Below are 16,035 nucleotides of genomic sequence, written 5' to 3'. Positions count from 1 at the left end.
CCAGCTGTAAACAAACTTGATTGCATTTATTGGTTCCTACCAAGTCAGAGAGGCAGAAAAACCAAAGGCTATTGCAAACTTTAACAAGATCCTTTAGGATTAGTTTTCTACGTGGGCTGACAAGAAGGCAGTTACATTTTCTGTGGTTTAGTGATGTGAATTATTACAGATGCACTGAAAAAAAAAAAAAGCACAAGTATGGAACAATTACAGCGAGGAGATTAGGCGTAACCTTGAAAAAGATACTGGAGTAACAGACAATTCTCTTTAAAACGTCTTTGGGTAGGTAATTTAGTAGAGAGCCATTTCAAAAGCTAGGACAATAATGAAAAATACATGTAAAAGATTAAATTTAATTTCTCTGATGAGATCATATAAATTGTGAATATTGTGCGTGCGTTTTAACCGTTGGGTGAATTGGTCTTTATGGAAATAACAGTGGTAAGTAGATTAAGGCATGCTGGGGAAAATTGTAGAAGTTTCTTACTTGCATTTCCCAATGAATACTAATCAGCAGCACCTCTTGCAATTTGGGTTTAGGCCTTTACTGACCAAAGATGCATAACTGTGGTGAACTGTGTGGTGGCTTTGTAATGAAATTAAACATCCACTAGGGACAGAGAAGAGACTACTGTCAAAGTCATAAAATTCATGATCATCTTCACTGTTGGTGTAAATCAATGAGGTTCTACCAGGAATGAATTTGGGCCCATATATTTGAAAGAAAAACTTTTCTTATGTTATTAACAACAACTTTTGTGTTTAACACCAAAATAATGTTAAAGCTCTAATTTAATTTTCATTATTTAGGCCCTTGGTTTACTTTGTGCGCTTCACTCAGCTTAGATAATGAAAACTGTCTTGTCAGTTTCACCTTTTCTAATAATAAATTTCACTTTCTTACTCTTATGCGCTAGCACAAACAATGTTATATCTGGGTTCACTACATACATATGGTCCAGTGTATTCTACGATCACAAAATTTACCACAGAACTTCACTCTTTGCTGCAAAGCTATGATCCAGAATCTCAGCTTTCATTTAAAAAAAAAGTTTCTAGCCCTTATGGGTGCAAACAACACCTCAAAATAGGAGCTGAATTTAAACTGATGCCTGTGTGAGTCTGCAAAGAGCCTAAAACAATGGCTCTGAGAGGTGGCTGAACAATGATTCAACAGTGGTCACACAGGCACCAAAGCACAGAGGTACACCTATTCGAGCTACTCCTGTTTATGCTTCCCAGGGTCGCATTAGCTATTTTGGCCACAGCATCACACTGGGAGCATGTGCTATGCACCACAATCCCCACATCTTTTTTAGAGTCACTGCTTCCCAGGATACAGTTACCTAGGGCAGTGGTTTTCAAACTTTTTTTCTGGAGACCCAGTTGAAGAAAATTGTTGATGCCTGCAACCCAACAGAGCTGGAGATGAGGGGTGAGGACTGCAGGGTGGGGCCAGGAATGAGTGGTTCAGGGTGAGGGAGGGAATCAGGGGTCTGCTGGGGGTGCAGGCTCTGGGGTGGGGCCTGGGGTGAGGGGGCTCAGGGCTGAGGCAGGGGATTAGGGCGCGGGTTTGGTACATGGGCTTACCTTGGGCGGTTCCCGGTCAGTGGCACAGCGGGCGTGCTAAGTCAGGCTTCCTGGCACTGTGGACCGCGCTGTGCCCCAGAAGCAGCCAGAAGCAGGTCTGGCTCCTAGCCCGAGGCATGCAAGCGGCTCCAGGCGGCTCTTGCCCACAGACACCTCGCCCCCAGCTCCCATTGGCCAGTTCCCAGCCACTGAGAGTGTGGAGCCGGTGCCTGGGGCAGGGGCAGTGCACAGAGCCCCATGGCCCTCCTGCCTAGGAGCTGGACCTGCTGCTGGCCACTTCCAGGGCACAGCATGGTGTCAGAACAGGTAGGGACCAGCCTGCCTTAGCTGGGCAGCACCATCAATGGGACTTTTAACGGCCCGGTCGGCGGTGCTGACCAGAGCTGCCGCGACCCAGTGCCTTACATTCCACAACCCAGTACTGAGTCGCGACCCGCAGTTTGAAAACTACTGCCCTAGGGTGACCAGATGTCCTGATTTTAGATGGACAGTCCCTATATTTGGGGCTATGTCTTGTACAGGCACCTATTATCCCCCAGCCCCATCCAGATTTTTCACACTTGCTGTCTGGCCACCCTAGAGTCCCCAGTCCTGTAAGTATGACCTATATTGTTTGTTCCCAGGTGTATACGTTTACATTTAGGCATATTAAAATGCACTTCTCTTTGATATTAAAAAAGTACTTCATTGATTAGTTATATAGAGTCCATCCTTTCTTGTTGTAAAACCACTGAGATTAAATGAATCTAAAAAACAGATATTCATGTGGCCGACATATTTTTAGAAGAGTTGTAATTTACATGGGATTTCTTTTTTTTTCCATTGGTGTTTTGTAATTGCTTGTAATCCAGTGGAAGATTTCATGAAGGGTGTAGTACCTGCGCTTCTTGTTGAATTCAACAGGAGCTGTGGATGCTCACCGGCCCTCAGCATTAGGCCTATCAATACATTTGTTATATGATGGTTTCTTCTAGTGCACCTTATAAATATGTACATGTCATTTAAATAAAATATTTATTAGGCAAATTCTGATTCAGGTGTTATTCAGGCAGAACGCCCATTGAGTCAGCAGGAGTTTAGACTTAGCAAGCACAGACTAAAAGTGGAATAAAGATTTAATGATACGGCCCATCAAGGCTGAAAGGACATTCGCTAAAAAGCAAACACACATGCACACTCCACTGAAGTTATGGATTAAATTCCTGGAAATTGACAATTCTTTCTCTTCGTGACTCAACTAAAATGTGACATGCAGGCTAAACGATGTTGTAGTTAGAACACGTGTATATGATTGCATATCATAGAGGCCATAGTAACCACTGTTCATGGTAACGGTGGGATAAGGAACTCAAGAAACACAAATTCAAGGCACCTGCCAGAAACCACTCATGAACTTGGCCTAGCAGCAAAACTTCTTAAACAAACCCAAACAATCGACTGCGGTTGTGAGGATGGGGGAGGCCAAGCCTTGAGTCTTTCATGAGTGAAAGAACTGAACCTTGTTGAATGAAACATACTGTTCCCCCCATCCAAAACTGATTACGTTCTTAATTCCGTCACTTTTTCTTTTTGCAAAATAGACCCAACAAAGCATCTAGCCAAAGTGTCTGAAGCAATTTGATCTGCATCCCTCCTGCATTAGTAGCATTAGGAATTAGATGCTAGGGGATGCTCTGAAGTAACAGGCAGAATAGCACTGCAGTCTTTGGCCCAGATCCTGCAATGCCTATATGGAAATCTCCCACTGGTGTTCTTTTTCAGGGCTTGAACCAAGTGTTGTGAGGGAAAAGACATTAAAGATAGTGGGGTGCTCAGATTTGAAGATAATGGGCCCAATAGCTGCCCTAGACCGACAGACAGACTGACCCAAAGTCCACTGAAGTCCATTTGACTTCAATGGGCTTTAGATCACACTCCTAGTCACTTGTGAGATGAAGTCAATGGGGGTTCTCTCTGATTTAGGAATGCAGAATTGGGCCTTTGACAGTAGCTATTTAGTTGTCAAAAGTTGTTCTTATCTCACCAGACCCATATGAACCACAAAGCTGAGACCGTTTTCTGTCAAAATTCACAGATTTAATTACTACTGGGGATTATGCGTTGAGTGACCGTATGTTCCTACAGCCAATGATAGAGCAAGTATTCTGTTCAGTTGCATAGACAACAGCGATTGCCATAAAATCAACGTTCCACATTCCAGCAAATTAAACTGCAGTCCATCACATTCTTTGCCCATGTTGACTGCAAATTAGCAACACAAACTGGTCCATCTAGTATATGTTTGTCAGCCAATAGCTCAAACAATCAAAATCCACACAAGCAGCAACTCAGATACAGAGTGCAGCGATACCCACAGATTGACAAAAGGTGACAGCACATCTTTTACTGAAATGGGACCAGTAGTAAAATCTACATTAAAAACCAAACTCAGATTATTTCTATAGAGCTGTCATTTATTGTAAGAAAGAACCAGGGGGAAAAAAAACCCTCAAAAGTAAACCCAACGCTATACCAGAGAACATGCTACCATACACAAAGTCCTACCCACAGACCTCTATAAATAAACCTGTGTAGGAGATCCAGTACTGAGAGAAATAAGTTTGCTTCCAATTATATTTTAAAAAAAGCAAAACTAAGTAAATCAATAATGATAGAGGGGAAAAACTCTTTAGACCTGATAGTGAAGGATTACATTTAAACCAGTGCTCAGACTCACAAAAGCTATTTTCAGGCTGTTTATTAGTTTTCTGCTATCATAGATGATGAATTTATTGTTGAAATAGAGTTTGAAAGGTAACACTGGAGTTTCCTTTTAAAAAAACAAACAAACAAACAAACAAACAAAAACCCACTCTATTCAAAACATAACTTACTAAATTATAGGACAAGAAGGATGCTATTAAGCAATAGCCTGACAAAGCAACCATATAGGAACATAAATCTAGTCAGGATGCTTTTTCCGCTTTTGGTGAAACTTTAATGCACAGAGCAGTTTGACTACGTCTTGTATATAGGAGTAACATAGTTCATTTGCAGATCTTTTGCATTCCATAATTTTGTAAGGCTTCAAAGCACGTATTAACAGACAAATATTCAAGCTTTTAGGGGAATCTATGCAAGGTCTTCCTAGCTGCTGTTTACTTGCAGAATCAAGAGCAACTATTGAAAAAAAACAAAACCAAAGGAAAAAAACCTACAAATGTGGCATCTCTTAACTGCACTCTACACATTACCCCAATTTTTATACAATTCACAAACATTTCCAGGGGGCACATGCCTCCTGCCAGACATGTTCAGAATGTCTGACCTTTAACCCCTGCAGTAACTGATCCTGTGCACACCTGTCTGACATGAAAACCGTGCAAAATCTTTTTTTAGCTATTGGTAAGCCTTGTGGTAACCCCCTCTGCTTAAGCCACAGAAACAAGCCATGCTTTTGGCCCATATACTTAGGACTTACACCTGCTGAAGGTCACAGATCCACGCCATCCACAATTATTTAGAGGTGTTGGGCTAGTTTCACAGCTAAATTGAGCTAGACTAACAAAGATTTCAATAAGTCAGAAGCCTACCCACACTTTGGACTCATTAAATCTTCTTGATCTGCAGAAGCATTTGGTGTTTTCAGTACAGATCCAAATATATACATAGAATACACTGTTCATATGGTGCATGACTGAGCGCTCACTTCATATTAGTGGAAGGATTCCCACTGACTTTTGTGGGCACTATATTGGGCCTTTTAAGAAGAAGTCAAGTTTGCATTGCAAGAAAGGAAAGGTCTGCTCTGTAATAGAAGAAAGTGGTTCATTTGCAGAGGAAATGAACATTAAAATATAATAAGATGCCTTCAATTTAAAAAGAACTGCACATTAGTGAAATTCCTTTGCTGAGTAGTGCGGAGAGCCACACACATGTTTCTGAGCTGCAGGCCTGGACAAAGAACTCTTAGCAGAACATATTCAGCAAATGATAATGCAAATTACATAAAAATATAGAGGATGGGAAGGTGCACTGCCTGCTTGGATGGGCACATAAATTCCCTGGGTCATTAAATATTTAGAATCGACAAACAGATAATTTAGCAGGGAAAGGACTTCCCTAGTTTTCCTCCTTACAAATAAATCACTGTCTAAGTCAAACTGAACAAAGAACTACATTTGCTTTAGGGAAAAGCCTACAATTATGAAACGTACTCCTTTGCTTAAGGGGATAGTGCATCCCAGGTGACAGGGCACTTCCATAGAGCTACTCTCACTCGGCCATTAAAAGAATGTAAAGATGCTTCTCTTCTTTTCATAATAAAGGGAACTTTTAATGCAAAGCTGCTCAATATTGTGGTTTATGGATTCATGCTTTGGTAGGCAGGGAGAGTCACATACATTGCATAACTGGTTAGAAACCACCTTTGTGAATCTGACATTTCTTTCAAGCTAAGTTTTTCCAAGACAGGTGCTCATCGAGTGCTGGCCCTTGTTCCATCTACCCATCCACTCCCCTCATCTATCTGTCTTTCCGTCTGGCTGCTTTTTAAGTTTCACAAAAATGCTTTGGTTGCATTCCTTCCAAAGCTGCTTGACCTTCAGCTGAATGTTATTTGAAATGCATGCAATCCTTAGACTTCAGTACAGTAATTTGGACTGAGCATTGTTTCATGGGCAAGATGAAGATCTCTTTACTAACTTTTATGGTGCTTGACAAAGCCTAGCCAAATATCTTCAGAGACATGGTAATCAATAAATGTTATTCCTCCCTCAATCTTTAAGAAAGTTACAGTCAGGATTTAAAGATTAATTTCACTACATAGAATGAAACTGCCAGCGATTGGAAATAGTGAAAACTAGAGAAATTCCAGTACAGATTTATACTAGTTATACTTGTTAGCATTTTATATGTTGTAAACATTGTTCTGTTAAAATAAAGTTTCCCCCCCTCACCAACTCAACTGGCAATACCACTATAGCATAAAGCTTACATTGTTTTGATAAGATCTACCTCATTAGTAACCAAACATCACAATTATTCATCTAAGTCTACTATTTATGTCATACAGATAATTTGCTAGGGGAATTTTGTTTCCTGTAAATATAATTGAAAGATTAGAGAAAAGTTGTAAAAAAAAAAAATCAAGCTCCATTGAAGAATAAAGTACAGTAATGCTACACAATGGCTCGGATACAATTACTGTTCCAGAGAAAACACTGCTACATAAGTCTCACTCCCATAAGGTAGAAGATGTTGGTTTCTCTTTTTTTACAGCTATAGGTTAATTTGTCAAGGCTATTTTTGGCATTTGGGGATCATCAATCTGATATGTAATATGAAGGACAAAGATATTCCTTGAATCTGAAGAGGGGGCTTTTTCCCCCGTCTCCCCATAAAATTGAAACATGATAACCAACTCGGGGGACGTTGGGAAGAATCTCTCGACTCACTGTACTGCTTAGATATAAAAAGCTACCCTTGACCATTGGTTATATTACATTTTTTGGTGTAGAATCAACATGAAAAGAGCCATTACTTTGTTTTATTTTCACATTTCTTCTCTATTCTATTTTAATAGCTACATGACCTAATTCTGCTCTCACCCTGGTTCAAAGTTGGAGTAAAGCTACTTTAAGTGAGGGGAGTACCAGGGGTATAAAGTTTGTGGGTTTTCTCTCCAAGGATTTCTCGAAATAATGGATTATAGCAGTTTTCAGAAAAGGATTGTGTAATTCCTTCTAACGACAGCATACAAGTTGGTGCTGATACTGAGGGGAAAAGTGATCTCAATTGCACACTGGTTAACTAAAGCTAAATCAATAAAAAACATATTAATAAATAATGCTTATAATAGCAATGGCAGGATACAGACAGCAACCAACTGGCAGATATCAAGGAAATGTAAGCATTAATTATCTGCACAATGTCAGTGCTACACCTACATGACACGTTTACATGTGCAGCAAAGCTAAAAGCTGTCTGAAGATCATCAAGACAGACTAACAACTCTCCTTTCATACCTGACATCTCTTGCATTTTCCTGAAATTCAGTTTTCTAGTTGTCACAACTAAGAACACGTTGCTTTTTTTAATTTGAAAGGGGGAGGGTGGATTTGGAGGGGTGCAATTGGGGAAGAAAAGGAGAGTTAGAAAGATTGTTTGCACTTTCTCCATCCCTAGCTGTGAATAAAATAAAGAATAAAAATCAAACAGAAGCTTTCGGAACCAGGAATGAAAAGGCAGGCATGAACTCAGCTTCTCAAAAGCAATTCTAATATGTTTCATTTTCCAATGTGAAGTAACACACGCACTCACAGATCTCTTATATAAACAGTTAAAGGGTTACTGCTGGTCTCAAATTCCCTACATCTTTTAACACAAATAAGGAGATATCTTTAAACTTTACTCTTTTCCACCCCCCTGGACAAATATGTTTAAGGAATTCTGATTTTATTGTTTCTTTGTAGGTACTAAAATGAATTTGCTTTCAGTCGTTTCCCCCTATTATGCTGGTTTTCTATTTACAGACAAGAAAAGACTTAAAGTGCATACGACCAGGTGTGTTTTCTTTGATGGTTTTTCTTGAATTTTGTCAAGACTTTATTTATTTGTAGCTTGAGGTATACTTCAATGCTTCCTATACAGTAGCAGGACTGGGAGAACCTTAATTGAATACCAAACCTATTAACCAAGACACACATGCTGATCCTGCTGGAGGCTTTTGGGTTCTATGGCAGTACAATAAATAATAATCAGAACAATAGAAGAGACACTAAAATCCCACTGCTGATGCTAGCCACTGCTGCTCATCTTTTCCTGGGAGGTAGCAAAGGCCACTATGGTTAGCACAAGGTGTAGCATCAGTTTGCTCTGAAAGGTGCACCTCTAATAGCTGCATTCAATTCTAGGTCAAAGAGGCTAGGACCTGATCCTCAAACCAACTCCTGCTAGAGCCAACCAAGTCTCTTCCTCAAGGATTCACAAACCAAGTGGCTTTAAAGACTGCAGCCTGCCAGGCTTCTCTGTCTGCCATAATCAACCCTGACTGTATGGAGTTAGATGAGTTACTCCAAGGATAGAACCTGACCCATCCAGAGAAACAAAACAAACCAAGTGGCGCTCCCGCAGCACTGCCTGAAACTCAACCGCCAGGTGCTGGACACAGATGGCCCTCAGGGGTGGGGAGCCGAGGGAAACACCCAGCAACACCATGCAGCAGGACACCCCACACCCCAAGCTGGCATGGGGCAGCCTCTCCTGGGAAAGGATATGGGTTACAAACCAGTCTGAGGCACCAGCTGCGTGGCCGGGTGGTTTGCTTGAGGCAGAAGAAGACAGTGGGTGCCAGGGCCGGGTAAGGGACCTGTTCCTCGTCCTCTTGGGCTGGATCCTGGGCAGAGGAACCTCCAGAGCCCAGGCTGCCCTGGATCGACTTGCAAGGGCTGAGCACATCCTCGTCCTCTCCCGGCTGGGCTGCCTGGCTGGGGAGGGAGGCTATGGGCACCCGGACTTCGTCACTCGCCAGTGACTGGAAGGGCTCTCTCCTCTCGCCATCAGTCATGATAGCAGCCGGGACCTGCGGGGCAAGGAGCAGGGGGCAAGGGTCACTCAGGCATCGCTGGAGACCCCAGCGCCAAGGTGGGGGGCACCCTCCACCTGGATGAGAGAAGCGCTGGGGAGGGGAGGGGCAAGCACTGGTAAATCCAAGGGAGAGAAAGGGGAGGGGGAGCAAATAGATAGAAGGAAGAAAAGAAAAGAAAAGAAAAAGAGGAGAAGGGGGGAGAGAAGAAAGAAGCTAGAAGGGGACGGAGGGCAAGGCTAGAGGAGACCTGGGCTGCCCATGGTTTCAGCCTCCCCGCTGATGAAGACAGAAGAAAGGGGGAAATGGGGTCCCCCAACTGAACTCACCCCGGGCAGGGTCTGCGGGAGCTAAAACACCCCCCCGGGGAGTCGGGGGGCTGGGGTGTGACTGATCCCAGCGATGGGCCCGGAGCAGCGGGCAGACTCCCATTCCCACCCCAGCCCACTGGAGCCAACTTTGTCAGGGTCCTGAGTAGAGGGGTGACCCCCCCCCCCCCCCAAGACAGACACACCACCGGGGGCCCCGCCCTGCCGGGCCAGCCTCCACCAGCGCCGGATTGGGGAGGGGGCCCCGCGGGGATTGCTAGTGGGGGCGCAGGTGCGTCTCTTTGGGGGCGGGGGGGGGGCCCGCCGCTTACCTTGGTTTGGCGGAGGGTTGGTTTCCCGGCAGCATAGCCGGGACCTCCGGTTCACATGAGGCCAGACAGCAACACGCTTCCCCGCGCCCCGGCGGGCAGGAGCGGGGCTTTGCCCCGGGGAGTCGGCCCCTTTGTAAATCCGGCCGGGGAGCCGGGACAGGCGGGGCGCTGGGTCCTGGACAGAGGCGGGCGGCTTCTCCCTCTCCCCGGGAGCGGCAGCCCCTGGGCCAAAGGGGTGGGTGGGGAGAGGAGCGGGGTGCAGGCGTGGGGGGGGGGGATCTTCCCGGGCGGATCCTCGTGCAAGAACAATCCCCCGGAGAAAGCCGCCCAGCCCCGCCGCTTCTTTGCGGAGCTTCGCCCGCGCGAAGAGGAAACTTCGGCTTGAGCCGGCGGGGAGGAGAAAGGAGGCGGGGAGGGGAGCTGGGATCCCAGAGGGGCGGGGATGGCAGCGTGGAGGGGGAACCGTGTCTCTTCCAGCCGGAGGGATGGGCAGGGCAGGGCAGAGCCAAGGATCCAGCGGAGCCGGGATCTCCCGGCCTCTGCTTCCCCGGCGAGCCCGGCGTCCGGCTGCCCGGGCGGGCGGCTCCAGGGGCGGCTAGCGGCCCCCTTCGCCCCGCTCCCCGCTTCTCTCCATCCCCGCCTCGCCGCCGCCCTTTGTTCCCCCGGCGCCCGAACACGTGGAGCGGGGGCTGCCGGGGCTCCCCGTTCATCGCGGCTGCTCGCGGGGGCAGGAGCTGCCCCCCCCCCGCCGGCTGGGGCTGGGGGCGAGCCGGGGCGGCAGCGAGCGGCCCCCGCGCTCCGGCACCGTGCGCCCGCCGGGTCCTCAGCCGGGGGATGCCCAGCGCTTCATAACGCTCCACTTCAGACCGCCCGCTGTCCCTCTCCTCCGACTTAGGCCGGTTCCGCAGCCGTGTAACTCGGTTGACTTCGGAGCAGTTGCTCCCACTCGGGACCGGTGCAAGGGAGGGGAAAAATCAGGCCCCGTTCACGGAAAGCCAAGCACAATTCTGGAGAGGCCACAGCAGATAGTCATATTAATGCTGCTATAATTAGGTCAAGCTATGCTTGTTCCTTGTGTTACTTACTGATATTCCTAGGAGATATTTCCAGCACTGTGGCTGTTGGGATTTTTTACTTTCCTGGCACCCTGGGCTTGAGATCTGTGCACCATAACACTGCATCTTCTCCCCTCTCCCCGAAGGAGGTCATTCGGTCACGTCACGTTTTTAATCAGAGTGTCTGGGTTTCCATAAAGATGGTTCCTGATTCATTTCATAGCTTAGAGAGGATGGTTGTTTATATAAACAAAAAGGGGGGTGGGTGGGTTGTATTTTATTTTATTTTTAAATCCTGTCATTTGAATAGATGCAAGGAATTCACAGCCCCTTGTTTTACAGCTCTCATACCAAGATGGGAATTAATTCAGTAGATGTTTTTTTTAAAAAAAATAAATATATCAACTGAAGTTGGGGGACTAGGCATTTTAATAAATTGCAGGGCTTCTAGCTAAGTAGCTAATCTTCTCCAGGGGCTTAGCTTCCAGGGATCAGAATAAACAGATAAAAAGTCGTTAGAGGCACTGCCCCTTATACACTCTGCCTAGGAAGTTTTATTCTTTTGAGTTATTTCAAATTGCATGAATAATAGGTAGCTGTAAAGAGGGGGGCAAGGTAAATAAAAAGATCTTAGCCTGATGCACTCCCCTCAGCTGGAATCTTTTAAAGGATGAGTTCATTATATACCACCACATTCAATTTGCAAATGCAGTTCCCGGTGCTATTCTTCATGGTTAACAACTGGGGATTGATTGAAAAGGGAGGTCATGAAGGCTTCAAAGCAGAAAGAGCCAACTGTATGGGAGAGAGCAAGAGTTGGTTTTATACACACAGGATGCCTGCTTTTCAAGGGCTGTTTTGTTAGGCGTTAGCAGGTTGTGATTAACAGCAGGTGGTGACTTTATTATTGAGCAAACAATGCTCTGATATAAATGGCACTGTCTGTAAAACAAACATGAACTCTGGGAGAAAGAGATTGCACTTGGAGTTCCCCCAAATTTTTACAAGCTGATTAGGGCAAACAAACTGCCACCTAGAAGGGAAGAGTTGCATTTGATTTGGATGCTGCTAGCCTAAACACATGATTTTCCTGTTTTAAATCACCCTGTACTTTTTGTGCAAGAAAACGGCACCCCTGAATCAAGAGAGGTTTACTAAAGGGGAAATATGGAGAAATGAAAACCACTCTGAAGGGGCAGAGTAGCTTAAGCTATTCGTGATGGTCTCCCGCAAGAAAACCTTTTTCCATTTCATTGACTTTTTTTTTAAGTGCATCTTCTGTGAAAGCATGAGTGCCAGCCCCCAACAACTCAGATCCATCTGCAAAGGTATTCCCCGACTAGCTGTCCGCAGCCCAAACAGCTTCCCCCTGTCCTTTGCCAGGCAGGGACTGCATGTCAGATCACTATCACAAGCCTTTAGAAATCGTTTCCATAGCCAGACAGAGGATGTAGAATTTGACATTTTAAGGGTTTTAACATGACACCTTATTGAAAGACTAACAAACTCTATACACCAACGGTAATGGTTATGTACTATTATGTGTACCTGGAGGAGCTGAATCAGCCTTGTGAATAATGGACCCAAACCTGATCCAAAGAGGATTTTTGCCTTTGACTCAAAAAGGGAGAAGGCTAAGTACCAAGTTCAGTTGCTGACAAAAAGAGATCTTTTGGTGTTGGTGGCAAAACGGTTTGCTTCCTCAAACTTTAATCCACACACAGTGGGGAGAAAGAGTAGGCCAAATTCTCCCTTCATTTACTCCAGATTCACCCCCACTGTAACTATTGACTACAATCAAATCACTCCAGATTTACAGCTGTGCAACTGAGAGCATAGGTTGTCTTCTGGTGTTTCATTAATGAACTGCGAGGCTTGTACAGATTGATACTGAATTTAGAATACACATGTACAAAATGGACGGGCACTTGGCTTGCAAGATCATGGCTGAACTCAATGAGATGTGTAATGCTCTTAGCTGGTCTTAATAAACAGTCACACGCTGGCATTTGTGCAAGTCAGTTTCAGTCTGTGTGCAATGCAGCATGAGGATGCGAAACATATTCAGCACTAAGAAAAGGAGTACTTGTGGCACCTTAGAGACTAACAAATTTATTAGAGCATAAGCTTTCGTGAGCTACAGCTCACTTCATCGGATGCATTTGGAAACCACCAAATGCATCCGATGAAGTGAGCTGTAGCTCACGAAAGCTTATGCTCTAATAAATTTGTTAGTCTCTAAGGTGCCACAAGTACTCCTTTTCTTTTTGCGAATACAGACTAACACGGCTGCTACTCTGAAACATATTCAGCACTATCACAGTTGCACACAAGCACCCCTGCAAAAGCAGCATTGTTCCGAGAGAGAGTTTGGGTGGATTCTGTCCTTGCTGGTGTCTGAGATGCATGAATGTCAAGAAGACAGTGGCACAGGCTCCACCATGTGGAAAATAAACCATCTCAGGGGAACGAAGCAGTCAGCCCTTGATACAGCTATCAGCAAAAACGTTGGGCTAGAAGCTCGGGTGGTGGAAATTGGCACCGCTGAGGGGTGGAGGGGAGCTGATTTGCAACAGCCAAGGATCCAGCCCTCTATTCCTACAACTACATCCAACATATTAGTTGCGGTCACTTAACCCCACCTCTGGCAATATACTGCCGTTATTTGGAATTAAAGTTTGCACAGTCGTATTTTTCCCTTTTTAAAGCTAAGGATAGGGTAGAACTTTATAACCGAATTGTCAATTGTCTCTGGGATTTTCCTTAAGGAAAAATCATATTTAGCTTTCCTGCTGTGACCTTGCCTAGCACCTTTCATCCAAGGATATTAAACATCATCTGAGCTTCACAACAACCCTGCAGATTTTAAAGTAAGAAGAAATCTATGCAGACTGATAGGCTAAGGCATACACGGCTGAGTTCTGCTCTGTTATGATAATTTTAATCAGAACTAACACTGTGATCAGATAAGAGTCAAGCTGACTTTGCTAAGGTCTTACAGCAAGCTGAGCACTGGACCCAATCATTCTGATTCCCAGTCCCCTGTTCTTACCACTATACCACATGTCCTCTGCTACTACAGCAATTACAAAAGGAATATTTTCTTAAATCTACAAAATGTGCTGGGTGCCAGTGAATTGGTTTTGTCTGGTGAAATCCAGACAGCAAATCAACCGGTGTAGTGGAGTTTATGCCTTGTTCTTTGAATATACATGATTTTGCAACCTCATCTCATAGAGTTGCAAGGGTTGGTTCAAAAAATCTGAAGAAAAACCATTCTGCATTTGACTTCAGGGTTGGACACTACCATTTTTCTGAAGCCAAAATGAGATCATGAGGCCATTCCCATAGTTTGAAAGATTCTCTATATTTTTATGCCTATTAAGCTGGCATTATAGATATTCAGTCAGATAGAAGGTCCTGAGTGCTTTATATAATATTATTTTTACTGGATCTAATTCTAGCTAACTCAAATCTGGGTTTTTCTGACTGCAGAAAAGCCTTCAAACAAGGGACAATCTAGCTAATAGTACTTGCATAAATCATTCTCAAAATAATGAGTATCTGTGGAATGAATTCATTTAGCTAAATAGATGGAGGACTACTTAACAGTTATTTGGAAAGATTAACAAAAGAGAAGGGAAATGAAAAACAGAATACATTGATGAGAGAAAGGAAAATTTTATTAGAAAGAATGAATTTGTAATACATTCAAAATGTTGAACTGAATTTTTTTTAAAAAAAGAAGATTGGCAACATGATAATTTGGCTACTCTGGTGCTGAAATGTATTTTTAATTAAACGACACAATATGTTAAAATGCATTTAAAAATAGATAGATAAATAGGTGGGATAACATGATTTTGGCAATTAATTGATCTTTAAATATTCATGGTAAATAGGCCCAATGGCCTGTGATGGGATGTTAGATGTGGTGGGATCTGAGTTACAACAGAGAATTCTTTCCTGGGTACCTGGCTGGTGAATCTTGCTCACAGGCTCAGGGTTTAGCTGATCGCCATATTTGGGGTTAGGAAGGAATTTTCCTTCAGGGCAGATTGGAAGAGGCCCTGGGGGTTTTTCGCCTTCCTCTGTAGCATGGGGCATGGGTCACTTGCTGGAGGATTCTCTGCACCTTGAAGTCTTTAATGATTTGAGGACTTCAATAGCTCAGAAATAGGTGAGAGGTTTATTGCAGGAGTGGGTGGGTGAGATTCTGTGGCCTGCGTTGTGCAGGAGGTCAGACTAGATGATCATAAAGGTCCCTTCTGACCTTAATATCTATGAGTCTATGAGGTGCCCTGAAGAAGTTAGACTTTTACTTCCCTGACATTCACTTTTTCGATTCAACTCTAATCTGCCATTTCTTCTGTAAGAAAAAAATATCCACAGGGATATTTCTTCTATTTCATTAAATGTATTGGCTGTACCATCAAGAACAACTTGTCTATCACTTCAATAAGCTAAACAGGGTAAATTCTGTTCTCACTCAGACTCTGCTCCTCCTCCCTTTGAAATCAATGGCAAACCACCTATTGACTTGAATAGGAGCAGGACTTTTCTACAGAATTAGGTCCTGAACCTGCAAGATGCCGAGCATGTCTAATGAGATGTTGAGTGCCCTTGAATTCTGGAGGAGCACATTTCAATGCTGCTGTGACTATTAATACTAATATTTAGCTCTTATATAAAACTTTTTCTGAGGAGATCTCAAAGCATTTTACAAAAGAGGTAAGCATCATTATCCCCATTTTGGGGAAACTGAGGCATAGAGCAGGGATGTGACTTGCCCAAGGTCAACCAGAAAGCCAGAGGCACAGCCAGGAATAGGACCATGATCTCCTGAGTTCCAATCCAGTGCTCTGTCTACTGGGCAAAACCACCTCTCCAACAGCTGCCCAATAGGGGTGGATGAATTTCAGTAGTCAGTGAAGCAATTCTTGCAAGGGTGCCCTTTGCTTCCTGAATCCAGATTAACTCTGAACACAGTAGAGTTACAATCTTCCATACATATAAAACCTTTTAATCTCAGACTGCTTTACAAATTGAGGCTAAATCTCCTCTCCAATCTACAGTGTAGATTTCTTATCCAGACAGCAGATTTCTATTACATACCCCACTCATTCCATGGGGAAGATTCTCAGCTGGTGTAAATTTTCATAACTCTGTTGTTCTGAATGGAGCTA

General features: G+C 44.1%; 1 protein-coding gene across 4 annotated transcripts in view; it reads right to left on the bottom strand.

Moving 5' to 3' along the window:
• The window catches only part of CACNA1H (calcium voltage-gated channel subunit alpha1 H), a 480,991-nt gene extending 469,954 nt beyond the window's left edge, over positions 1-11,037 (bottom strand). For 3 of the 4 annotated variants that reach the window (XM_038419000.2, XM_038418999.2, XM_043493664.1), the window contains exons 1-2: positions 9,795-11,036; positions 8,847-9,151 (exon numbers count right to left, since the gene is read on the bottom strand). In XM_038419000.2, coding sequence (XP_038274928.1) covers positions 8,847-9,136 — 290 coding nt within the window. In that variant the 5' untranslated portion in view covers positions 9,137-9,151; positions 9,795-11,036. Of the gene's footprint in view, positions 1-8,846; positions 9,152-9,794 lie in introns of all 4 variants that reach the window. The other variant, XM_038418997.2, reaches the window with a different exon arrangement.
• Between the last annotated feature and the right edge of the window lie 4,998 nt (positions 11,038-16,035).

The sequence above is a fragment of the Dermochelys coriacea genome, chromosome 10, assembly GCF_009764565.3.
Source record: "Dermochelys coriacea isolate rDerCor1 chromosome 10, rDerCor1.pri.v4, whole genome shotgun sequence".
Lineage (NCBI taxonomy): Eukaryota > Metazoa > Chordata > Testudines > Dermochelyidae > Dermochelys > Dermochelys coriacea.
Note: the sequence above shows the minus strand (reverse complement) of the source record. Positions and strands in the feature narration are given on the sequence as shown.